Raw genomic sequence first — 26,781 nt, 5'->3', positions numbered from 1 at the left:
TGAGAAGATGGTAAGTGGGGAAGTACCTGAAAACAAGGGAATTTGTTCTTCCAAATCCTAACACAAGTGATTCTGTTATTTCTATGCTTTCAAGTCTCATCAAAGGCACTAGCTGCTTTAGCAAGACTCCAACAGATGGAGTTCCAATAGCCTAAAATACATTAAGAAATTATTGATGTTTAATTGTAAGGATTACCAATATTAAGTAAAAACATTTTTTAAACTAAAAAATCATTGTCCAAGAATCAATATGTATTTTAAAAATGTGTTGAAATGATTTTACTATTATGGATATCAATACACCGGTCTAACTGGATGTCTTAATAAGGCCTAAGAAATAAATACACCTGAGAAATCTCTTTGCTTTCATTCAGATTATTGTAATTTACTTAATTTGTAGTTTCGTTAAAATATTCCAGTAATTGCATTTGTGGAGCTATTGCTCCTCTCTGGTACTACTTGAAACTATTTAATATAATATTTCTCCATGTCTTACAGGCATACAATGTTTATTCAGAAATCTGCCTTATTTCTTAACAATGTTATAAATTTACAAATTGGAGTGCTCTACAAGGAAAGAATGACAAACTAAAGTTAACTTCAACACATATGTCCAGAACCTCTATATTTTGAATATACATCACCCAGAATGAGAAAAAAAAAGTAATGTTTTGAAAAGGCCATGGCTTTTGCCAGATATTTATTGACACATTATGTTGATACAGATTATACAGATGTTTTAGTTCTTAATTATGTGCCTTAAGCACTTTGCGTATATCAAAATATTCTCCTAACTGAATTACTTTCATCAGGATATGATTTTGCATGCAGATGCAGTTTAAAACTCTCCTAAATTAATAATTTGTTTCAAACAGGATGCATCACCTTATTGTCATAGTTCACTGTTCCATCAGGGGTGGTAGCCATGATCTCTGGTGTTGAAGCACGCAAGTGTCCTGGGCTCATAATACTGGGCTTTGCCACTCCAAAACAGAGAATAAGATAGTTTCTCCACAAAGTAACATAGTTGTCTCCACTGCTTGCTGTACTTGTTTTCTTTGCATTAACAGGAATGCTAGAATTTAAAAACACATTAAAATTATTTCCCAGTCTCAATTACACAGTATTTTAAAATATCTTAAAAGGGAATAAAACATGTATGTATCCACTAGCCGCAATTCAATATGACATGATATATGAGAAAAATCAATTACAAAACTCAAAACTGAATGTCTGGGGAGCACCTTGCAGGACTTATGGACTGATACTGAAACATAAGACTAAAAAAAGCTTGTATTAAAATCACAATCCATACAAATGAAAGTTAAGTGCAGATTGACACTTACTTTGGATCCACAAGAGGCATTATCAGCTGTAGCCTTGTGAAAGCGTATGGCCAAGCATAGCTGAGAGCTGTAGGACAATGTTTTGGTAAATTCTCCTGCCTAAGAAAACTGAAGAGGCAGAGAACCCATGGGTCTTTAACAGACTGTGCAAATATCCAGACATGGGAAGGACTTTTCACATCATAATGGCTATTTACTAGGACGGCATTCCACTCCACCAGCCACTGCAAATCCACGCTGTGTGTTAATGGGATTGTTGTCTAAGGAGAGAAAAGATAAAAAATCACAGTGATAGTTATTTATTCCCTGTCAAGTTCCCCCTCAGTACTTGTGTTTACTTTCAAGCTCCATAGCGAACTTCTGTTGGATTCTTTAGACTGACACTTTCACTTTTCCCATCATGTTGCCCTTCCACTCAGGAGGAGCTTTTTACAAATGCTGATAAGAGCTACCTCATTATTTCCCCTCTGGTTCTTCCTTAAAGCTCCTATTTACTGCGATAGGCACAATAACTTGCCCTTAAACTCTAAGATAACTAATGATTATGCTGACCAATATAATCTCATTGTTACTTTCTATTTTCCTTGCTGCCTGCACTCATCCGCTGTACAACACTGCAGTTTGTAATTGGTATAGACTGTCCCTATGTTCATTGTCTGAACAGCTGGACACTGCCTTAGCTCATGATTAAGACTCCTACATGCTATGACAATATGATAAATACCAATGCTATTAATAAATATTCTTCAGAATTCATCAGGGCATTTGAATATGTATGTAGGGAATTAAGAGGCTGAAGCAGGCGCAGTTTTAATCTGCTTTAAATCCTGCTACCGCCAGTGGCAAGTAGGGTTCTCATATCAACAATCCATTTCTTTACTGTAATTAAAATTTTGTCTTAAGAAAACAACTTTGTGGAATGAAAACTTAAAACACATGTATTTTGGCATCCTTATTATTCACTTACCAGACCTCAAGTAGGATTTAACAGTTGCCTGCATCCTGCATCCCCTGTTACAAAAGTAATCACTACTTACCACTAGCTTCTGTACTTGTCAGAAACCTGGTACACAGGCAACACATTTGCTTTGCTGTATTATTAATGCATAGAATTCAAGCATGAAATCCAAACCTTTGCCTATAGAAACTGCAAGACCCAAACCCAGGTGCTGTTATTTCAGCTGAATTTCCTAATTCCTGGGTTACAGAGTCAGAATGTCTTCTGCTTGCTCAGTTTCTGATCCCTCAACTTTCCTGTTTTCAGCTGCATAGTGGCCCAATTTCACCACCAGTCTGATGTCCCCCTTCTGTCCCAGGAAAGGGCACTCATGTGGTAAGGACCAATTGTTGCTTTAAACTTAATCAGGCTGAAAAGTGCCCAAAACTGATAGTTTCTGCTCTCTGGACAAGGGCACTAATCTCTAAGATAGTATGCAAAATAAGCTGCCCTATGTATCAGTTCTTCTGCTGATACTTTTTCATTAAAAATGTTTACTGCATCTCTGATTCCTCTGGTGGTGTGTTAGAGACGTCCGGCCTATGAGAGAGCAAAAGCAGAGATTCATCCCAGCTGTGAATTACTCTAGAACTCAGGGTTAGGTTTACAGCCAGGGCCATTTCTGAGCACGCAAGGGAGCTAAAGCTTATTCCCTTCTGGAACAGATGATAGCAGTGAGTGACCTCCAAGCACCCCAAGCATTAGGTGGTGCTGGCAATAAGACTTTCTCAACAGTTCTTTTGGATTCAGGTCACAGGTCGAGAATCTAGACAGTTTTGATTATAAATTTTGTTATAATTTTTGTTTTTATGTAGTATCTTCTATATCCATGGTATGATTATTTTTATGGAACAGACTGTTTGGAGATTGTGGAGCCTTGGAGCTCTTGGGTAGAGGGCTGGACCCTTAAAGCTGTATGATTTCTTTGATTTCTAGCAGCTTTATTATTAGTATTTCATGTCTGATATTTGTTTTGTCGATGTGCTATGTAAACACAAGCAGTAACAGTAAAGGTGTACTTACTGAATCTGAAACAGCCACATGAATAAAACTTTCAAGAATAGAAGAACTCAATTGATCCATGACATCAATCATAGGCCTGTCATCATCCTGCGTAACACAAAGAACACAATTTAACTGCCCTTCTGACCAAATTATTTCCCTTCTTATTTTTCTGGTACATGAAATAGAACCACCTAAAAATTATGACAGGAATCTAAAATGGCTAAAGAAATTCAGTGGTAACGATGGGTGCATTTTGTCTTTTTTCATATTAATCTCAGAATCAAGTCCAGGCTGTAGTTGGAAATGAAGTTAATTTGTGGCCATAGCTCACTGCTTACCAAATAAAAGTGCATATCAGAAAATCCCAAATGACGTTGGATAGCTGGTATCAAAAGACTAAAAAATTAGAGTACTGTTTATTAAAGCATTCCTTTGCCGTGAACACACGTATTTGTGTTCTTAGGCGTTTAGATGGCTCACTGAGCTGTGACTGCCAACACACATGACTCTCCATACTTCTATATCTATAAAAAAGACTTAAGAGGTTACAGGGAAAATGTATGTGAAAAATCTTAAATGTGTCTTATACTGTGTTTTTTTTACAAAATGGTATGCTACAGGAATGACCCTCATTTCCAATGCAAATTTATAACAATGAAAATATAAAAATGATCCACGCAGTAAAAACAGGTTTTAGTGTCTTTTACGTTCACATCATGCCAAGAGAAAATATTAAGTTGCTGTACATGTTTCCCTTCAAATTCTTGTACAGGGCATGTTATTAATGTTACGTTGTTAAATACACAGAAAGGTTTCCGGTGTTAAGGCAAATAGAACTGGTAAGCTCAAACCAAATGCTTTCTTATAAACTAAGTGCATACCTGCTACACTGCAACAATTATGTTAAAAGCAACTGTAATAGGAGTTCAGAGCTTTATTTTTGGAAAATCGTAGTTCAAAGTTCCAGAAAAGGAAAATCATACCTCTGCTTGGCCAAGGGCCAAGAATAAAGCACGGATCTCTCTGAGGATTAAAACAGCTAGTTTACGTGTAGCAACCTGGAAACTACACAGCAGAACCAGCGCAAATCCTTCAACTGCATGTAATACATTAGAATAGGGGCTTCTTTCAGACTGTATCCTGTGGCTGGATCCATTCGGTATCAACTGTAGAACAGTGCAAGGGGGGAAAATGGAGTGATGGTGTTTGAAAACCAGGTCTCCAATAAATATTCTATTTAACAAGGACATATAAAGAAACAAAATGCAGAGGCCATGTAAACGCTGAAGTAGGAGACTGATACCATTCCTTCAAACAACTAAGTTCTGTTGCTTTAAGTTACCTTGTTCCACAAAACCAGTATATGAGCAGAGTCCTTTGGCCAAACCCTTCCCTCTAGTTTGCAATTCAGCTGTCTACTTTATTCCATCCTCCACCAAAAAAATGAATGGGTAAGTCAGACTGTGAAGACTTCACACTTCTACTACTATAGATAGCAGGTCCTCAGGTCCCTCTTTGATTCTGGAGCAGGCAACACCTTATCCTGGCAGGTGAGCTCTAGAACCTCAGCCCATCAGTAAAGTGTAACAATATTTACTGAAAAAAACGTGAAGCTTTCCTTTGTCTACATTTTTTGTAAATACCATTATTACCTATTAATTAATGGTGCTCTGTGGTATAAAGGAGACATCATGTTTGCCCAAAGGAAAAAAATTCCAATGTGTTTGGGTTAGGAGATAAGAAGCCTGAAAATCATCTCTCATAGTGAAATTATCTGTGGGACAGTGCAGATGGGAGGAGTATGAGCAAAGCTGTTCAGTTCCCAGCAATGTCTGTAACACAGGGAGACAGCAGGCTGTAGAAATAAGTGGGTTCTGTGATGTTTTTGAATCAACCAAATGAAATGGCTACAGGAAGGGAAGATCCACATCACTCTTCTCAGCATTCCCACTAGCATTATCAATCAGTTTAAGTCCTGGGAAAATGTCCTTCTGCCACATTTACATACACATATTTCACTTTATGTGCTTTTGTTGATGTGCGTATTTCAGTTTGACATGCATTCTCTTATGTTGCTCAACAACAATAACATCTGCTGTGTTACACAAGGACATAGCTGTCCTGAAAAGACAGCTGAGCTAATTACCTTAAAAAAATCTTACGTAGTGAATTCTTCTCAGGTGAGTAAATACAAAATACATAAACCACTGCAATAACAAGGAACATAATTTCTGCCTTCAATTAGTATAAATGTTAGGACACAGATCTCTTGATTTCATACCTCTGCAGATCTGGTTTTTGCCTGTTCAGAAGCTTTTCCTGGAGTGTGTATTACAAGCTTCCATTGTGTAAGCAACTGTAGCAGCAGCTTCAGTGACGTATCAAGAAGGGTATGATGCATATCATTCACTTCACGTAGCAGAAAATTAGTAAAACCAAAGAGTACGTCCTCCCGCCAGTCAACGAAGTCAACAAGTAGACCCTGAAGAGAATTCTGTGCAATATGTCGAAGTTCATCATCCATATGGATAGACAGCCTGTAAGTAAAAGTAAATGTCAGGTAATAAAAATCTAAGGAGTGTTTATTGTGGTAAGGAGCATATGTTTCTCAGTAACTTAACACTGATGGAAGATTCCCAGTGACAATGTAAATTCTAATGATGCTATCAGGGTTTCATTATTACTGACCACAATTAACATCCTTAACCTGTTTTCATACTGTAATTCTTGCTACAACAGCGTCTGAACATATTCATGGTTCCAAAAGGAGTCTTTGCTCTACTCCTAAAAGATAGTATCTTTGAAGTACATAATTTGGCAACTCTGCTGTCTCCCTGAACCAATACTTTTGATTTACTCACTTATAAAGTAACCTCTATTTAGTTTTGATAACAAAAGGCTTACCGGTTAATACATAATTCCACAATTTATGTATTTATTTGTTTACTTACAATATAAAATAAAGGAATCACAAACCCTCAGTGGCCTAACAGTTAAAATGAATCTTTAGCCAAGAAGCAAATCACAATTATTGAAAGCAAATCTTCAAACGAAATAGAAATAAGCATTTGAATTAAAAAAACTGCTTCATATTTTAAACAATTTAGATAGGGAAATGGGAAAAACATCCTCAGGACTTTCCATACTTTTAAAAACACATCAGACCCCCCCAAAGCCCTTCTGAAAGATGGTGCAATTGTAGATACCATTTCCAAATTCTATTTCCTTCTGCATTTGCATCATGTTGAAGTTCTTTTCAACATAAAAATTCTATACACTTTCTTTGGACACAAAAATTATCAAACCACTTCTGTGTTGGTAGCCTGGCAGAATAAAGTAAATTCAGATGAGTGTGTTCTACAAATTTTGGTTCATTGCCTTTATGATGTATTTTGTTTTTATTACCCATGAAACTGCAATTTTCGGTAGTGTGTTAGAACTAATTTTCAAAGTATTTTATCTACATTTAATCTACATAATTGAAAATGAGGATGCATTATAAAGAAATGGACAGAAAGCTAGGAAAAAACCCAGGACAGCCAAATGGACTGGAACCAAATTACATTCAGTTGGAAGTGTATGATGAGATGTGGTTCACAACAAATTTCGTTCATTATAGCTGCCTAATTGGGAGGCAGGGGACATTTCACTTCAGTCAAAGGAAAGCAACTGCCATGAAACTTCACCCCTGGTGAATACGACTCCAAAAATAAATAACCATGTGACTTTCTATATAGATTTGGAAACACAGTATTTTGTTGTGCTAAGAAAGGACCATTTTAGTTTCCTCTTTGGAAACCCAAACCTAGAAAAACAAGCAAAACCCCTGAGACTATGATTAAGTCAACCATGAAATGACTTCCACAATGACAGAAAGTAATAACAGAAAAGAAGATACAAAAGACATACATCTCTAAGCCCAATTTACTGCACAATGGCATTATCAAATGCGACGAAATTCAAATTGAGCATAAGAATGCATCTATGTATTAGCACTATATGACAGGCAGCTTGAGGAAGCGAGTAAATGTTAGTTTGCTTGTTTGCACTTGAGTCAGTTAAATTTAAGACCTACTTGGGAATTTTTAATGAATGGTTTCAGTGGGCAGTGAAAGGGCAAAAGGTACAGTATATACTTGACATCTGCTTTAGGGCTTATAATTTGAATGCAGCTGTCCTGGAAGAAAGTCTAGCTGCTGAGTTACAAACTCCTGGAAAAAGCCAAAAGACACATCTGTTGTGAGGATGAAAAATTCAGACCAAACTGGAATAAAAGCACCCATTAGCCCAAAGATGTTATTTTATCTTTAGTGAAAAGAAAATACTTAACAGCTTTCCATCCCAGCAACACAGACCCACACAAATCCCTGGCAGAATAGCTTCTCAGGGTCTTTTCAGAAACAGAGAGGAGCTGAAACCTCACGTCTTCGAAGATTTTTATCCTTGTACTGAGTTTAGTCTCTGACCCAGAAAAGACACAATATTGTAATGCAGTGTTCTTTAGAAGAGCAAAGACTTACCTCCTGGGACTACTGTTTCATAACTGGGAGAAGCAGTCAATCTGGAGCCAAATAAACATGGCATAGTAAAGAGAATGTAGAAGCAGCTCTGATGCTGGGGTAGTCTAGAGACTTAGATTAAGATTAGGCCTGGTATTAATTCCTTAAACAGTTTATTACTTTCGTCTCTGAAGCTAAATTTTTGTAAACTGTTTTTTCAGTCCATGCTGTCCCAGACTAAATAGACCTAATTCTTCCAACCCCCTGATCTTTTTTTCTCTTGCTCTCTGGTCAGTCTCTTCTTCAACTGCAATGCCCCAGCTTGGACATGTTCTCCAAATCAGGCATGCTTGATACTGATTAGACCAGAAGAAAATTTTCAAAAATCTTTTAGACGTATTTTGATTTATACATGTGAACAAGGTTCACCTTTTCATAGGAACATAATTTCTTTTGTGTGTGTGTTTGTTCAGTTTGTTCCTGCTCTGCAATACTGAGACCCTACCCAGTTGTTTCCACACCATGCTATACATGTCCTGAACCATGAACTGTCTGCTGCTTTCCAACCTATTATGCATTCACTTATTTTTACCTAAATTGTGTTCCCTTGCTTATACTTGAGAATCTGACTTAAAACAGTACCTATGTCTCAAAGATGCTGTAGCATGCATACATGTAGGAGATGAGAACAGCTTCCCAAAGGTCCCCTCGTTGGGGAGAGGCTGTGCATGTAATTGCTTCCAAAGCTGCTCTAGAGATGCTGTCCTCACCTCCTCTTGACGTCTCACTTCTTCTCACAGATGACCCAGCAGACCTACTGCTTGCATTGTCCCAGCATGGAAATCGCTCAAGAAATGCTTACAAACTGATTGTGGCTAAAGAATCACAACTGACCTTTTCTGCATGAAGTTTGATGATAGAATAAAGATAGACCAGTGGTTATATTGACAGTTGTGACACTTAAGGAGGGAAGCACCAATATATGAAGAAATCCATATTAGTCTCCAAGCTTTCTTAATAGTGACGGGTCTGCCCCGGACAATCCTCTGTGATTGATGAGCTGTGACCAGAATGGGTATGTGCTTTCTACTAGCTCAGTTAAGGCCATTAGACAGAAAGCTAGTTAAAATATTGGATTAAAGGAAAACATGTCCTTTTTCATTTCCCTTAAGCAGAATTGATGTTACTACTTAATATGGTATCTGTATAATTTGATAATGTAGTGATTTAAAACAACCCATAAGTGATTTATAGCAGAGGATGTAAACACAAGGAAATCAGGCTGGCCATGCACCACAGCACACCTACACTTGGCTGCAATTTTGGCTTGTTTGGCTGTCTGCACTCTACTGCTAACAGAATTAATTGTTTCATTGTTTTAGCACATCACTGGGAGTTGTGTGTTCATAGAGCAGAAAAAACTGCTTCTGCATGTAACCCTCTGATTCCCACACCTGTCATTCTTCACAGATGTTTCCAAAGCAAGAACGGAGTAGCAAAGATCGCTTTGTCACAGTTAACCTGAGAACAATATGCTGCAAGGGCCTCATGGCTCGATTTACCACCATAATCCACTTACATAAATAACATATGCTGGAATCTTTGACTTGGATACAGGATCTGAAATGTAACAGACTTTTCTGTACTGACCTTTTATCATAATTATTTGTAGTAAGTCACTGAAAAGCTAAAGTCCTGAAACCTAAACTGTTTTAGCAGTGATTTGTTGTAGACTACCTTCTTCAGTGAAGGGAAGTCTACATAGACAAATTCAATGGACTCCAAGCAAGGAGGATATGACATTTAAACTTATCCTTTTCTTTACTTTCTGTCTTAGAGCAAAAAAAAAAAATAATTATATTAATTAAAATAATTATAAACTAAAAAGGCTTGGAAAGATACCACATCTAGCACACTGTTTTATCAGAGACATGTGGGAGTCATACATCAAAGCTAAACAGGTATCTCCATGGTTTTCCACTACACAGAAATGGTGTTCTCTCTTGTTAATTAGAATGCTGTCATGGTTTAAAAAAGGCAATAAATGGTGAATATCGTGAAGAATAGTGAATAGCATGTACTCTACATACTGATGGAAAAGAGTTCTAGACAATGTATGTACTTTCATAAAATTAAGAGTCTATAATATAAACACAGTGCCTGTAAAAAGATGCCAGGACTTCTGTGCATTATCCATTAATACCAGATTATTTTTTGTAAGCATATAGCTTTGTCTAAGAAACAGTTACACATTCTGTGGCTGAGTTTTTAATTCTGTTCCTCTTGAGCAGTCATTTAATGCTTGAACAGTTTACCTTGCCAGCAAGTCGATCAACTCAAGTTTTGACATTCCATCAGGAAGCAGTCGAGGAATAGCAGCAACACATGTTCTGAACAGATCGATTTTTGGTTTTCTTTCACCGCTGAAAAATTAAACCAGAATTTTGACTAAACTTAACAATGTTAAATGATCCACATACACTTTTTCAGAAAAGGGGTAGATATAATTGAGTGCCAGAGGCCTAGTAAGAACAACAGGACAGAAAGCTAGACCCTATAAATGAAATAATAAGGAAACAGGAATAAATGTTTCTGTTGAATAAATGGTTTCAGCTTTGACATTTGTCATTTTTCTGACTATACAGTGCTTGAAAAATCAGTTGTTACTGACTCATTTGTTTCTCTCTGAGAGGAGCCGGCAGATATATCAAGATGGAGCTATAATGTAGGGGATTTCCTCCATCAAGATCAGCATTTGTGTAATGTAAGCTTTGGATGAGGCAATGAGAAAAAAGCTGGGGTGTTCCCCATCAAAGCACAGCTACATTACATCGGTTGTACAAAGCAAAAAACAGATATGTAAGAAGCCCAAACAAGACTGAAGATCCAGACAGTTGTCCTCAATAAGGCATGGATCTGTAAAAATTGCACACCACACATTATTACACTGAAAAAGTAGCATAATTTACAGGTAGGTATGGCCAAAGACTTCCAGATGATCCTTGTCTGAGATAGCAGCACTTCAGCAACATTTATCAGCTAAAACATGTTTTAGTAGCCCCAAGACTGCTCTGATCTGTGGAATGGCTCAACTGTTCCCTAACAGTCTGGGAAAGTGGTTGAGTCTAAAGTTCAGTATGAACCAAAAACTATGTTGGGAGTCCTTAAGTCTTCCAAAAGTAGCTTGAGTTTCAGCTGCTGATTATTTTCACAACAGATTCAGTTGTTTTCAGACCTGTTTCCAGCATTTTTTGTAAGAATGCAGATTAAATAAGTCCTTCAACAAGTTAAAATGTGTTCTAATGTGTTTTCCTTTCAAGTGTAGATATACAGTTACAGCTCATCTGGATATAAAGTACAACAAAAAAATACAGTAACTTACATGTCTAGATCTTTCAACCCTAAAATCTTTGTGTCTCTGACAAAAGTTACTACCAAACCATAAGACTTCCTGAAATTTAAAACACTTCTGGGTCTATTTCTTCCCTGCCTCTAGAAATAAACAACACTTTGGTGATGCTGAGAAACAACAGAAAGGACATTTACAGCTAAGGTTAAATACACTTCTTAACTAAGTGCTGAGGGTTTTACTATGCAATTATCTTTTGAGTACAAAATGTGAGTTTCAAAACTCACTCTCCCTCTCACAAAAGCCTGGACACCCAAAATGGTTATGAAAAGTAGCTGTGAGCACTGAGCAGTACACTGGAAAGAAAAGAAAAATAAAAATATGAAATATTTTTCTATAGAAAAATATTAAATATTACCAGACAGTAATACTGGCATTTATTATAAATAAAGACAATGCTAAAGAGACAAAGAGCTTACAATCACAACAACGAGAACAGAGGAATGACATTGAAACATAAAGATTATATCAGCTGTAAAAGGTAGTTGAATTTGGCAAGTTATTGCAGTCTATCTACCACTCAAGGTATTTTTAACAAGGTGTCTTTTTTTTTGACAGTATATGAAAAAAACAGTCTTGAAGAGATCAATGTCCTTTTCATTACACCTCAAACTTTTTTCCAGGGTTTGTTTCTCTTCCAGCTTAACTACTATGTCCACCCCTCTAACAGGAAAGATATGCAAGGTCTCCTTACAGTTGGGATCTCTACAATCCGTGCTCTGCATGTGTCAAATGATGTTTCTGTGTCTCTAAAGTCTGCTAGATGTCCACCTCACTAGAACTCTCTGCAGGAAACTTCCCTCATTAGTAATTTTGGATGACAGTGTAAAATGCTGCTGTTCAACACTCCTTGCGATGTACTGGTTTGATTCTGTTCCAGTGGGGTACTGCTTAAATACAAGACACTTATCACAAAGTGACTTGGGTTTTTAATTAATATTTGATTTTGATTACAGGCATGAATAGTAATGGGAATTTTGAATGATTATTATTAATACGGATTTACAGAATTTGTTGCATTCATTTTGAAGTTCAGTGATGCAAATATATCCTGAAACAGTGTTCTGAGCGTAGGCTGACAGGTTTTCCGCTCTGGGCTTTCAACTTCTACCATCTAAACATTCATAGGGTTCACATGTGATTTTGGCTACATCGAGAGCATCAGTTAAATTCCAAACACTGCAACATGCAAAAAAGTACAACCAGCTTGTCATAAACAGTTTTTCAAAGTATATACTAATTAAGCTAAATGTTCCTGTTTCTTGCTGTTTCTCTGATGACTCATGATAGACAGAAATTGACAGAAAGTTCTGAAATTACATCTCAACATTTTATGGGATTTACTGTTCTTTAGCACTCACGTAATCATGTCTTCAGGTTCTTTGTTAAGCATCTGTATGTTGGTTAGCATCATGCACCGCCCCACTTCCTTGTCAAGATGTCTGAGTATGTTGTCCACAGCTTTTCTTACTTGAGAATAATATAACGACATACCTGCAATAACAGGCATTTTGTATAATTTGGGATACTTATAGATACATATATTTTGAAAAAGAACGCTGCTTACTCATGCTGTGCTGCATGAATTCAGAAAATGTTTTCCTCATGAGATATTCCACCAGTAATGATATCCTGATTCTGAGACGGAATATGTTGCCCTCTCCAAAAAGAATGCTATCGTACATAAAAATAGACCAACTGATATATATATACACACACACATATTCTTCCTGGAGCAAATATTTTAAAATACCCAGTCAAAATACATCCCTAAATGGTCAAATGAAGCCACACAGTTTACCAAGTTATATATTTTGTGACTTTTGACAGAAGTAAAAGCTCTGATCTAGTAGCAAGTTTTTAAAACTACAGACAAAGAAAAAAAAAGGAATTTGAATTGAGCTCTCCTAAAAGTTATTTGGTATGGAAATTAATGGCATGACATTTTATGTGAAAAATTGTATTGGACATACAGCTTTACAGCAGCTGATGGACATAAAATACTTTAAAAATAAAACTTGAATTAACTCTTTTTAAGTTAATTTATTCATCAAAGCTAAAATTTTAATTCTCTTAATAAAATTTTATGTAATAACACTGAACAATATATTTTTAATCATCTATTCTCTAGTCAGTCCTTTTCCTATTTCATAAAGACAATGTAAAAATGACATAAATTTTCAGATCTGATATGATCAAAAGTTCAATGGCAGATTAGAACACAAAAGAAAATATAGGAATTGCCTAGCTTAATTTTACATGTTATACATGGAAACTGGAATATTGTATCATAAAATAGTCAAGAAATTCCTAATAAAATACAAGAATTCAACACTGCAAACATTTATTATCAAATGCATGAAGAGCAACCAAAATGAACTGACTTAGTGACAGCACTAAATACTATGCCTGTTGTACACTTCAACAGCAGTGGGTCTTACATTGCTTATTTTCTTGATATTAGTACAATGGTCTAGCAACAGCACAACACGGGTCGTTGTCACTGTTGTGGAAATATGTAAGCCTTGTTTCATTCACCTAACTTAATGAGGTGCTAAGGTGAGTAGCCAAATTCTCTTTTTTGCCAGCAAAACCAGGCACCTTCAGGGCATGATACAGAAGCCCTTTTCCTACAGCATAGGATTCTCACTACATATTGACTATGAAGGAAGCCCAAGGTAACAGTTCTTTTATCTTAGGCACTTCAGTTCAGCTTTATTTTACTTTTAAAAGTTCCTGGCATTTTGAAAGCTTCACTTGGTGTGAGATACGGCAATTATAATGACAATATCAAAGGAATCTGCTGGTTTTCAAAGCTGATACATTTTCTGAGCACAGGCACTGTTTCTAATAAGATGAGTATCCTTTAATAAACACAGCTATTGAACACTGAAAGAACCTAATTCTTAACTATCTGTGTAAACACCCCCCAGAACACAGGGTTGCTACCACTTGTGTAGCACCACTGAGAACTTTTCCTGAAAGTAATTTAAAAAAACAGTATTTGTCAAACTAAACCATGTATTTCAATAGAATGCACTATAAAGTAAATGCTTACAATAAGGAAATGAACTGAGTACTTAACAATACTGAATTATCCCACTCAGGTACTGAAGACTTTTTCACATTCATTCTCATTCAAGTTTCTATGTTGTCCATTCTCTTACTGACCTATCATTTTAGCTTCTTCCTCTGTAAGAGTTTTGCTCAAATACGTTTTCTTCACTCTGAGAGTGTTTCCAGAGGGAAGGACAGCTCCAGTCACTGGCATTGGAGGTTCACCATCTTTTTGCTGCAAGCTATCAGCAATTACCAAGAAAGCTCTCAGACCAATATTCATTCTCTGTAAAGTTGAGGAGATGAATATCATAATCAAATAATCAAAATCTACTCATATTGTTTAATCCCTTTGAAATTTTGAGTATGTACTTGCCACCATTTTTTTCTGTATCGCTGCTACATTGACTAGTCTGATATAATTTAGAAAAAATGCCCATGAAATAAATTGTGAATTTGTATCTGCACTATGAGCAGTGCTTTTCCCTCTCAGAAGATTGTATTTTCATTAGTTCATTATCTCTTTATCTTCAAGGCAAAACACGTGGATTTGACTTTGAGTTTAGTAATACAGCTTCAATGGACCTTCAGTTAAACACGAATGTCCTGTACAGTCATTATGAAAAAAGATCAGTAACTGTCTTGAAAGGACCCAGGGTTGACCATACTGCGTGAAAGGTCTGGAGCGGTGCTCAGTGCTGAAACTGCAATGTGAAAACACCAGAAAGATGAGGCTAAGTGACCTGAATGTCTTCAGGGAATTCACCAGGGGAAAACTTGCAGGCTTTGCGTTGCAATGACTGAAAGAACAGAATGTTTCAATTTTCCACGAATGTATTCCAAAAATTCAGAGGCTGTCCTATTTACAGTCTCTCAGAGGTGCATTTACATAGATTATGGGTAATTTTTTAGAATGCTAGTCTAACTACATCAAAAAGTAGACCTATTATTTCATTGTTTTCAGACAATCAGAAGACGAACCACCTCAAGGGGTGTGCATGGATACAGTGGGTCCTTGCACCCCTCCAGGGAAACCTGTGTGCTCAGTTATGTCTCTGAAATGCCTGTACACCAATGCACACAGCATGGGGAATAAACAGAAGGAACTAGAGATTTGTGTGTGGTTGCAGGGTCATGATCTCATTGCAGTTACAGAGATATGGTGGGATAGCTCACATGACTGGAATGCTGTCATGGATGGCTACGTACTTTTTAGGAAACACAGGCCAACAAGGCAAGGTGGGGGAGTTGCTTTGAAGGTGACAGAGCAGTGGAACAGGCTGCCCAGGGAGGTTGTGGAGTCTCTTTCTCTGGAAATATTAAAAACCTGCCTGGACGTGGTCCTGTGCCCCCTGCTCTGGGTGTGCCTGCTCAAGCAGAGGGGGTTGGACAAGAGGTCCCTTCCATCCCCTACCATTCTGTGATTCTGTGATTTACATTGTTGTTGAGAAAGAGTAAAAATCAGATGTTGATTCATGAAGAGGCTAAGGACTATGTCCACCCACTCCCTACAAGCTCAGCTTCATGAAATGCTAACACACAATGCCCTTTGCAGAATGTTCCTCAGCCAATACCACAGGTGACTCTGACCCAGAACATAGTTGGGACTGCTTGCTCAAAAATTCTGTTTTGTTTTTCTTTACTTTGCTGAAGAAAGATGAAAGCTGTGCGTGAAGTAAAGCTTGTGTTTCACTTCTGCTGCTTTTGACAGTTAAAAGTTTAATCTACTTTTCCAAAATTTTTTTAAATCAAATACAGTTTTTGTAAGGTAACTCATTCTATTTTAACATATCTGTGACTAAATATAACTGTTTAATATTGCAAGATTAATATTTTATTAGATGATCACAAATGCTTTTTATTTGTCATGTGTTTATTCTTAATTTTCAAATGAAACTGTTTTCAAAATTACAAGCAAATGCATTATTTTCAAGAGAATTTTTCATTATTTTACTACGTATTTTTAGTTTTAGTTTTTCCAATTTCTGATTGTTTACTCTAGGGAAAGGACTAGGAAGCTGACTCATGACACTAATGCTAGTAGAGTTTTACCGGTCAGAATGGTAAAACCTTATTAGAGTTTTTTCTCTTTGTCATCTGCAATTCTTCTTGCATCATGTACTCTTCTTCAGTAAAACTGTTTTGAAAGACATTGGAATTGTTACAGAAAAATTATTTTTATATTGAAATAGTTTAAGGCATTGCATTTAACAACAGCACAGTGATAAGCAGATATTGTGATTAATAGTTTTATTTATCTTTTTGTCTTGTACATTTGCACTACTATCACATTTGATAATCTTCATTAAGGAAACATGAGATAGGCATAAATAATGTGACATTTCGCAGATCAAAGTCCACAGATGTATTTTACCAATAAATCAAGTTCAAGATTTGGACTGAAAACTGGACAAAGGTGAAAGCATGCTTAGAATGTAACCAGAAAGTAAATGTAGCACAATACAACATATACTAATTCAAAAAAATGCCGATGCACATCATACCTCAGGGTTGAGACTGAAAGCTTTTGCTGGTTTTCCGACACAAAGGAAGTCAAAGATAATTTCTTTCATTGCAAAATCTAATCGTTCCTAAAGGAGTAGAAATATTGCAAATCATTAAGCTGCTCACTTCCGCTACTTGTTTTCTTTAAGGCAACAGAAAGTTGAAAACCAGTTTAATCAGGATTTATTTAAATGTATGGAAAAACAGATTTTCAGAAGTATGCAGAACATATTATCAGATCTAAGCTTTCAACACTGCTGTATGTTGACAAATTCAAAAATTTATAGCATTTAAATAGAAAATGATCAATTTTGGAAATAAAGCTTTTAATTATTTCATTTAAACTGTGGTAATTATGGTACTAACATAGTATTTTATATAAAAGGAGCTTGTTCACAGATGGCACAGTTCAGGGAAAATTTTAAGCATCTGTTTAATTCACTCCTATTCAGAGACTTTAAGTATGTGCTTAAGTGCTTTACTCAATGGGAATGTTTTCTGAATTTAAGTAATAAAAGAGATGAAACTTCCTGCACTGGAGGTTAGTTTACTTTAGCAATTCCCATTTGAACTGATGAAAACCTAATGTGTCAACTACATGCTGAACTTGGTTTTCCTCTGACTTACTGTTTTAAAAGCAGTGCAACTCATTGTCCTATATAGTAGAAATGATTCAGCATCAGGAGAAAATATGGCTTCATATTTTGAACGTTATTGACAATCAGAGCCTGCCAACAAATGAATTTTCTGCCTTGCTGGCAATTCCAAAAATTGACAAAAAGTACATTTGAGTTGAAGTGAAAACATTTTTATTAATTTTCAGTGGAATGAAGTTAATCAAAACCTGTTGTTCAACAGAAGTATGCCCCAGCTCAATCTATAATTTTATCATTGCCTAGATGAAAGATACTGACAATGGGGCTGCAAAAATTTCAGAAAACAGAGGTTTACTTATTTGCTAATTTGTTATTGGGAAAACAAGTTATTCATTAATTGGAGAGATATATGCATGGTTCTCCCATACCTGTGCAATAAACTGTATTATCTTCACAAAAATGTTTAGAGGCATATCTCTTGGCACAACACCACGCGACCCTTTTGGGAAAAGTGTTGTGACAATAGTAATAAGTCGACTGTAAAAGAAGGGAAAAAAGCATTAGACATTTCTAGACCCTGCAGACCTACACTTACTACAAAACCTAAGTTGGAAATTGTACTCCATTTAGAGAGACTAGAATCTATTTCCTTTGAAACAAAAATGTTATGGGGTACCTTGTTCTGATCCTTTGCTACACATTCAATGCAATTATTTTATTTCATTACTACATTACAAGTAACAAATCAGTCAATGACATGCCACTACAGAAATATTTCTAACTTTAACCCAGTAAAGAGTGATTTTTAGTTCTTCTAAAAGCAGAAACACGTTTTACAGTAATTTTGATAGGTGGGAGAATAACTGCCAGTGCCACAAAAGGGAATATTTTGTTGTGTACAGTTGAGTTTTTGATTTCACAACAGGAATAGGTTCAATTCAAAGGAGTTCAGGAGAACTATAAAACCTCTTCACTGCCAACACCCACTCTACAAGGCCTGATTATCATTACAAATACAGCATCTTACCTTTGGGTAGCTGTGTTGCTTTCACATTTAATTCTGATCATGTAAACCCACAGTAGTCTGTACAGAGATTCCAGTGCAACTCGAGCCATTTTTGGGTCCTTATTCTAGAGAAATATATAACATAAGAATCAACTTCAGGCACAAATTAGAAAGGAAATTCTGAACTTAATGGATGTCAAGGTTCAAAGTTTTCATAATGACACTACAAAAAGATACAGTCTCACGGCTGCCCAGTATCCCACTCCTGTAGCTACAGGACACTTACACATCTGACCTACTTCTCCTGGTATTACTTAAATTGTTGAAAACCACAAGTATCAAGGTAGTTAAATTAGATACATGTGACAATTTTAAATCTTTCTTTGAAAATCACCTCAATTTGACTCTGAAAAGAAAACTTCATCATCAGTTGATTCTGTCAATTCAAAAGCTGTTGCTCTATGGTGGACAACTGGTAAGAAGAACACAGCAGATAAATAATTGTACTGCAGCACATATTCAAAAGCATAAGGACAAAAATCTGTGGATGCTTAGGCTGGGCTAATTAACATTGCATCTGGGATCAGCTGGACTGATTGGATTATCTGTCTGGATTGTAGTTTATTTTTGGAAACTTCCGAACTAGTACAGGATTGTCTTTGGGTCTATTTGGTCATATGCACTTTTCTGTTTCTGGGTAGGATGCAAGTCTATGCAGTCCAATCAGATGGTCTCCCATGTGTTGGGCCATCCACTGGGTTAAACTTCAAAGGACTCCAATATACTCTGACCCAAGATAAGATTTGTCGGGCTCAGAAGTACAAATCTCCACAGCAAAGAGATGAATTTTTGTCTGCAGACAAATGTTGAGTCACAGATCAAAGACCACAGTTTGATCAAAGAAACTGCAACCGATGCCATCAATGATATTGAATGCGTATCGGTCTAGGTCCTGCGAAATGGAAGTAGCTCACTGTTGGTGCTGAAGAATTTGTTGAAGTTGATCTGGGCCTTTTGAACACGGTAGTTCAAGGAGTAGTTGGCAAGAGAGTTCTGCCAATATCTGCTCTGTTCCTTGACTGATAAGTGCTGTTAGCTTTTATCCATTGTTGTTGCTCTTCTAGAAATATCTTTTTCATAGACATTTCATGCCTCTGCCTCTTCTTCTGTGATTGGCAGAGGAGCAACCTGACTGCCAGGAGTGAGGCCCATTTTCTTTAATTCCTTCATTTCTGTTTGCCAATAATATGGCGTTAGGTCTGGCCCATTCAGGCCAAAGGGATATTGTGTTGGTACCCATGGATTCATTCCTGAGATAGGCACTGTTTGACCCATTCTTTGTAAATTAAGTTCTGCACCCTTGGCTCAAATTGTACTGGAGCATTTTCCTTGTCCCACATAGTTCAGAGACAAGGAACTGTTGCTCCCACTGAAAGTCTTTGCCTCTAAATGAAACACAGTGCTTTGACTCTCTCCTATACACAGTTCGTGCCTTGAACAGTTTTTTTGTAAACAAAGTTTAGTTAACGATAAATGTTCCATTTCAAAACCAGGATACTTATTAACCTTTACACCACTTTCAACAGGATAGTATCAAATGCCCTTTGGCCAGAATCTGGCTGGGGTCAAATATTTCCATGCCCTGGCAGAAATGCCATTTATTAATTCAAGAGAAAAGCTTGTTTCTGTAAGATCAGAGATTTGCCAGTTTATATTAAAACCAGAAATATAGTTAGAATATCAACCTTTTAGTTTTCTCAGCGTATGCTTGACCTTAATGGTTTTGGGAAGGAAATTGTGCTCTATGGGGTGCGGAGGCACTTGAGAAACCTGATTCACTATGTGGTTCATGGGACCACACAAAAGATGGTGGAGTCCCATACACTGTCCCGGTGTGCACAACTGTCCTAATGGAAGGATTTCTCCTTCTTGTTGATCTAGGCCTTCCTCCAGCTGAGTGAGTTTGGTTTGGGCTTTGAGGTATCACTCTGACTGGTGAAGAGATTGCTTCAATGGTTGGGGCATCTCTCCCTCTGTACTGAGAAGGAGTGGCCAACCACATTCTTAATTTAGCCACGCATTCAGCTACCTTACCTCCTCTCCAGACTGAAGATTGAATGTGCCACCACATTAATCTATGAGCCCTATGAATCGAAGTTTACATCAACGAATCATAGGTGGCAAGGTGAATTCCAAACTGATTTTCAACTGGTAAGGTAGGAGCAACTTTACTTGTATTTTCTCTAATGGTTTCAAATAGTTTGTCAGGATCTCCCTAATTTTCAGAAAAATCTATATTCCCAGCTGGCTCTTCAGAGATCTTACAGCTGTAGCCACCTTTTCTAAAGCTTGTATAACCTCATAAAAATCTATAAAATTAGTTGCAATAACAACGTGTTTATTTTCTGAATCTCTTTGCAAATGAGTTTCTAATACATCTCTAGCAAAAGTAAGTACTTCAGGTACAGGTGGAAAGAAATCTTCAGAAAGACTATGAACATTTTGAAGAGCTACTCTGACTGTAGGATCCATATGAAAAGAGTCAATGCAAATTGTTTCATTAAGACAGAGACAAGGTACAGCAAGAAAGCAACAGCAATAAAGGATGTAAATATACCTTGTTGACAAGCTGGGGTATTCAACTTCTGGAGAGATTCCCTCCACAGTTTGCCTCTAAGCTGAGAAAGCGGTTGCATGTTCTACCTGTGCCATTTGCAGAAGCCTCCTAACCACTGGTACATCAGGCAGCATTTTGGAGGCCCTTCATTTGAGCTAACCACTTTGCTGTGCTTCTTATATTGGCCTTTGCAGGTAGGCACAGGACCATCCTTTCATATGGATCCACTTGAAGTGTGGAATGGGACATGAGTTATTGCACAACTAAAAAGGGCATGGAGGAGTAGTAATGATAAGTAGCATATGTGGTTTGAACAGTATGTGCTGGCTAGGAACTACAGCAGATTGCAGTGGACAGTTAGTCTTAAACTCCAAAGATCTAACACATGGTAAAGGAATAAAAATGGATACATGAGGAAACAGCTTAAAATAGTTGAGGTTTTCTTCATGCAACTTAACAGAGTGAAACGGGCAATGGAATCAGTGTCCTGCAACCAGTTCCATTCTGATAAAGTAATAAACAGTGCACTGTTTGAGAACACCTTTGTGAAAAAAAGTTAATATGGGGTCAGTTTCGATATGTCACTTGATCTAATAAATTTCATCAACAATCTTGCCTGTTTCACAGCTGTTTGACCTAGGCTTGGGTTGAGTTAGAGAAACAGTAGAAATTCAAACTAGGGGAAAGAATACTTTTTTTTGTTATTGAGAAAATCTGCACAGCTACAGAATTTTTACTGTTGGGAATAAAATTATATACAGAATCAGATAATAGCAATAATTCAACACATTTACCTAAAACAGATTTGCAACAGGTCAATAGTACATACTGAAGTTTTAATACAATCCTAAAACCAGAAGATACTAACCTTGAGATTGGATAGGCAGTTGTTGAGGAAAATATGCCATCTGTTTAAAAAGAACTGCTTCTGACTGACACAAAGCAGGCATGTTACCAAAGGGTACAAAGCCTAAACAGGAAATGGATGTCGATACTGTGTTATTTGCATGTCTACACAACATAGAAGCAACTTATTAGAGCTACTGTAAACTTAAAGCTCTAACAACTCCCCCATTTTGTGCAATACACATTAGCCAACATAAACACATTGTTAAGCAGTACAATTTAAAAAGAACCTTCTCTAAAGCTGTTACCAGTTTGTTTTATGGATGAACTAAACCCAACCAAATGTCTACTTATAGAAGTTTAATAAATCCAAAGACGGGCCACAACTTTAAAGACTCCCATTTCTGTCAGTCAGGGCTAATTTCTGTCAGTTAACTGCAAAATGATAGTATGGAAATAACTAAACTTTATTATAATAACAGGACCCATAGAGATTGTTGGGATTTGTGAATGCTCAGATGCCGATTACTCCTCAAAATCTGCAGTCACAATGTTTACTGAGAGACACGTCAAACACCATAAACAATTGTGTTAAAATACAGACAATGCCTGGATCTGCTGGTAGCTACATCTTGCAAAGTGAAAAATAAAAAGAAGCAAAGGAGAAGGTAGAAGTTAAAATACTGGAACCTGGTCTCTTTGCCAACACTTACTTTGACACTCATCTTGTGAATGTTACACTAAAAAAAATAAGCTAAAATGCATCTATAAAATTTGAAACCAACTTTGCTATTTCAGCAAGATTTTTCTGTTTCAGTTCTCATGTTCATATACCCAATCAGGACTTTAAAGTTATTAGTCAAAAATAAGATAACTTTATCTGAAAGACCAATTACTCTCAAAATTAACCCTAAAATTCTAACTTCAGTCACAGCTCAAAGTATAAATACACCATAATCCCCAGCTCCTGTTCCTCTAATATATAACATAAATTGCCTATAGCTAGGTTAGACCTAGTTTCTTGAGCAAATGCAAATGTACATTAATATTTACTTTTATAATCTTCATGTCCAAAATACATATGGGAGAGGATAACTGAAGTCTTCTCATGGAAGACTTTCTTACCATATTAACATTATGACTATAATAGTTGAGTACTTGACAGGATCACAATGTTTAGTAACATCCCAAGAGTGTTTGTTACAACCCATCCTAAGGAAGAGCCCTAGGAGGAAAGATACAAATCATCTCCTGGAGTTTCTTAATTCTCTCTGTTCACCTCAACAACTAGCTCAGATGAGACACTTTTAGATAGAAAATAAGGCAAGACGAATGCCCTCATCCTGCCTGTACAGTGAGTGTGCTGATGCACAAAACACTGATCTTGGAAAGGAAGGTTGTCTTCAGACTCTGAAGAGTGTGCTTTCTTTCTGGAAGCCTGAAAATATGCACTGCCACTATTTCTGCCAACTGTTTGCCTTTCCCCTCCTCCTCCTCCTCACAATGTTTGTATTTCTAATCACACCCTCACAAGAAACTATTCTGTCACTTTTAACTATGTAGCCTCCAGTGTGGTATGTGTAGACAAGCAATCAAACGCAAAGCCCCAGCTGTGCAATCCTTTCTCAAGCATGTAATATTGACTTTGGCAAGTACGGCCACCAGTTTGGGGAATGTCTATTTAGTGTAAAAACTGTACAGCAAAGCTCTCACCCTGCTGCCGTTTCAACAATTTTTAAGTCCGTAGAGTGGAATAGAGCCCCACAAACATGAGCAGAGTGAAATCAGAAATCAATCCTGAGTCTCCCACTAATTCAAACTGGATCAGGACTGTGCTCCAGGGGATGCAGGGACTGGTGTAATGGCAGCAGAGAGCACAAGCACATTCCTGCAGTCTTCCTGGCAGATTTACTAGTGCTAGTGACCAGCATTTGCTGAGAGCGCTGGGAACAGGGGAGTTGTTTTGACTTCCCATAGAACAAGGGAGGATGAACAACAACTTTCTTTACTTAAAAGGTCCAAGACTTCAAAATGGATTAGCTAATGCTGCAGTGCTGACGTGCGCTGACCCAGTTGGAGAGACAGACTGCTTAAGGCAGCCAGCGTCAAACTGACTCAGATCTTCATTTAATTCAGATCAACTCATGCTTCCAAAAATACACTGCAATGCCACTGTTCATCACACAAGAGAAAAATGAAATAGGGAGCTGCACAGTAGCCAAGTTATGGATTTAAAAGGGCATGTGTTATACATTTTTTTGTTCCTACAATGTATTATTTAAGGCCTGTGAAAGAGTTGTTCCCACATGCCTCATTTGTTCTCGCTTGACAAGAAGTGAACTCTATTCTTTCTCCTCTCCTCCTGATGTTTACGCATAACAAGTATGAGAAAACCTAACTGTTTAATAATCACAGACCCAGAAGCTGAAAACATCTGTTTGATTCAGACTGATTTTGATCATATCCTGAATAAAATAAATATGGTTCTTTTCTGCAAACACAATAACCTTCCCTGTGAATAGCAATGTATTGGTTATAAAGCCTAATGCAGAAAAAAGTTTTGCAACCAAATCTGGGATTTTCCCAAGAGTCTTGTTTAGAGGTATTTCTGACAAAGAGTTTTAGCCTCTGCTTCTTGGGGTTACTAACCAGTGAGTGCTTCTTTCGTGAGGAAAGTTCAAGTGTTGTATCATACAGGCTTTCAACAAAGTTCCTCAGACAGGGGACATTCACTTCATTTTTAACAGCCTGAAAAAGATTTCATGTTAATAAAACACTATTTCAAAAGCTCTTTTATCTAATTTAAAGAAATTATGCAAACAATCTGAAAAATAAACTCACAGCAGCTACGGGGACAAGAATTTCAACAAAGAGTCCTGCCAGTGCATGCTTGATATCTTTGTCTTTAACTTCAAGGAAATAATGTGCACATTCCTAAAACAAAACAAAACAAGAAACATAAATTGCGTATCAGCTGGAATAAATGTTTGCTGAACGCACATGAAGTGTCAGTGACTATTTTTATCTTGCAAGTCCCACAGAAAACATTTGTCTATTAACTTCTAAATCTGCACTTTGAAGCAAGCACAAAGCAGGACGTAAGTCAAGATCAATGATCTGTTACTCTAGTCATGATAATCCACAAACCCCTCACTGATTCCGCTGTGCAGGGTCGTGTCCTAGGGATAGAAAGGAGTTGTACTCACGGCTGACCTCATGCCTTCCCTGTGTATACCTTCAGGAGCAGGAGTAATAGCCCACATGGACTGCTTTACACAATGCTCTGGGAGGCCAGAAAAGGAACATAATTCTCTGGTAAGATACTCAAGGGAAGGAACAATCTTACTGTAAATATTCTGAAAAAATTTCACTGCTAGGATCCATTGCAGATTACCGGTCAATACGGAGCTGTACTATGCAAGCGAAGAGACCTGTGGTACAAACCATCACAATTTCCAGCCTGCAACTGGGGACTGAGAAAGTTAAAATCTATTTTTGTCCTGAACATGCAGCAAGCTACTATCCACACAGCTCTGCTGCTCAGGAAGTGGAGGGGAGATAAGCATCCACCCACTCTTGTGTTTCTGTGCAACTTCTCTGAGGATGACAAATTATGTTCCATCTGGGTCCAAGGCCCAAAGAGCCACTGACATTACAAGGATGTTCCCCGCTGACCTTCTTTCCCACACATGAGTACAGACCAGTTTACACTTTAGACCATGCATAGTTTTTCCTGGCTGCAATCAGGATTCTACACCACAAGGCTTCAGTCACTCTGGCCATTTCTGCTACGCAGCTGAGGCCCCTATGCAAAGACAGTAGTCTTCCTGGGCTGTTTCTGCAGTCTGTGGTGGAAGACAGGCTTTTCTGGAGCTCGCTCCTGAGATTAGCTCACCCTTTGAAAGTGTCTCTCTCTACTATAGTAGAGCTGGTGTGACAGAGCTTGTAGCTGAGGCACTGCATGTAGATACTCAAACTAACAGATGAATTGCCCACAGAATCAAAATGTATTTCACCAAACTGAGCAAAACTGGTTTTCCTACATACGCAGTGCATTTTATGATGCATTGTAGAACATATAAGAATTAATTTGGTGCTGAGATACTGTAGCCATGAGCAACGTAGAGATCATCTGCATCCAAATTTTGAGTCTACTACACAGGAGCTTTACCACTGATTTCAATACCAGTGAACACTGGATCCCAGCAGTGCTGTGCTGTAAAGCTGTGCCACAAAGTCATTCAGTCATGTTAGTCATGTGCACTACTTTGATATCTTACCAGCTCTGGACAACTTACTTTAAGTCAACATATACTAAAATGTGCTCATATAATGAAGTGTAAGGTAAGAAGAAAAACTAGCTGTTTCTGTGTTATTAGATACCTTTTAAATATGTTGTTAAATATGGTTTAAAACACACTGCAAAACTGAAATAGAATGTGATTCCTGTTCAGTACTTAGAGAAATAGATCTGTATGTCTGTACGCATGTGTGTTTGTATTCCAATGTCAAATCCTTACTTGTGGGCATCTAACATTGATTTTTTACTCCACTGACACCATCAATAAGCTAATCTTTACATAGAGGTTTATATAAAATGCGTATTTTACTGGATGACTGGCTGCAAACCATGTAGCCATGAGCGTGATCCCAAGAAAAAATGGGAATAAAAAGGTTAAGCTAAATAAACCTTCTGATGGAACAGAACACATTGTATATTACCAACAAGAAATGTGGCCTTTCAAAAACGTTTAAACATAAAAGATTTTCTTTCCTTTTACAAAATGATGTAATCTGTTAATTTAACGCATTCATGACAGTCAAACTATGCTCTGTACTAGTGGCTTTCAAACTGGGAGGGTAGAGAATGCATGCTACAGGAAGGGAGGGGTGAAGGT

General features: G+C 37.2%; 1 protein-coding gene across 3 annotated transcripts in view; it reads right to left on the bottom strand.

Moving 5' to 3' along the window:
- The window catches only part of FRY (FRY microtubule binding protein), a 199,589-nt gene that overhangs the window by 84,036 nt on the left and 88,772 nt on the right, over nucleotides 1-26,781 (bottom strand). For all 3 annotated transcript variants that reach the window (XM_075084765.1, XM_075084750.1, XM_075084760.1), the window contains exons 9-23: nucleotides 24,725-24,817; nucleotides 24,533-24,631; nucleotides 21,906-22,007; nucleotides 18,442-18,545; nucleotides 17,843-17,951; nucleotides 16,818-16,904; nucleotides 14,428-14,599; nucleotides 12,618-12,750; nucleotides 10,163-10,270; nucleotides 5,630-5,885; nucleotides 4,332-4,514; nucleotides 3,367-3,453; nucleotides 1,347-1,606; nucleotides 886-1,075; nucleotides 27-151 (exon numbers count right to left, since the gene is read on the bottom strand). In XM_075084765.1, coding sequence (XP_074940866.1) covers nucleotides 27-151; nucleotides 886-1,075; nucleotides 1,347-1,606; nucleotides 3,367-3,453; nucleotides 4,332-4,514; nucleotides 5,630-5,885; nucleotides 10,163-10,270; nucleotides 12,618-12,750; nucleotides 14,428-14,599; nucleotides 16,818-16,904; nucleotides 17,843-17,951; nucleotides 18,442-18,545; nucleotides 21,906-22,007; nucleotides 24,533-24,631; nucleotides 24,725-24,817 — 2,108 coding nt within the window. The remainder of the gene's footprint in view (nucleotides 1-26; nucleotides 152-885; nucleotides 1,076-1,346; nucleotides 1,607-3,366; nucleotides 3,454-4,331; nucleotides 4,515-5,629; nucleotides 5,886-10,162; nucleotides 10,271-12,617; nucleotides 12,751-14,427; nucleotides 14,600-16,817; nucleotides 16,905-17,842; nucleotides 17,952-18,441; nucleotides 18,546-21,905; nucleotides 22,008-24,532; nucleotides 24,632-24,724; nucleotides 24,818-26,781) is intronic.

This window comes from Phalacrocorax aristotelis, chromosome 1, assembly GCF_949628215.1.
Source record: "Phalacrocorax aristotelis chromosome 1, bGulAri2.1, whole genome shotgun sequence".
Taxonomy (NCBI): domain Eukaryota; kingdom Metazoa; phylum Chordata; class Aves; order Suliformes; family Phalacrocoracidae; genus Phalacrocorax; species Phalacrocorax aristotelis.
Note: the sequence above shows the minus strand (reverse complement) of the source record. Positions and strands in the feature narration are given on the sequence as shown.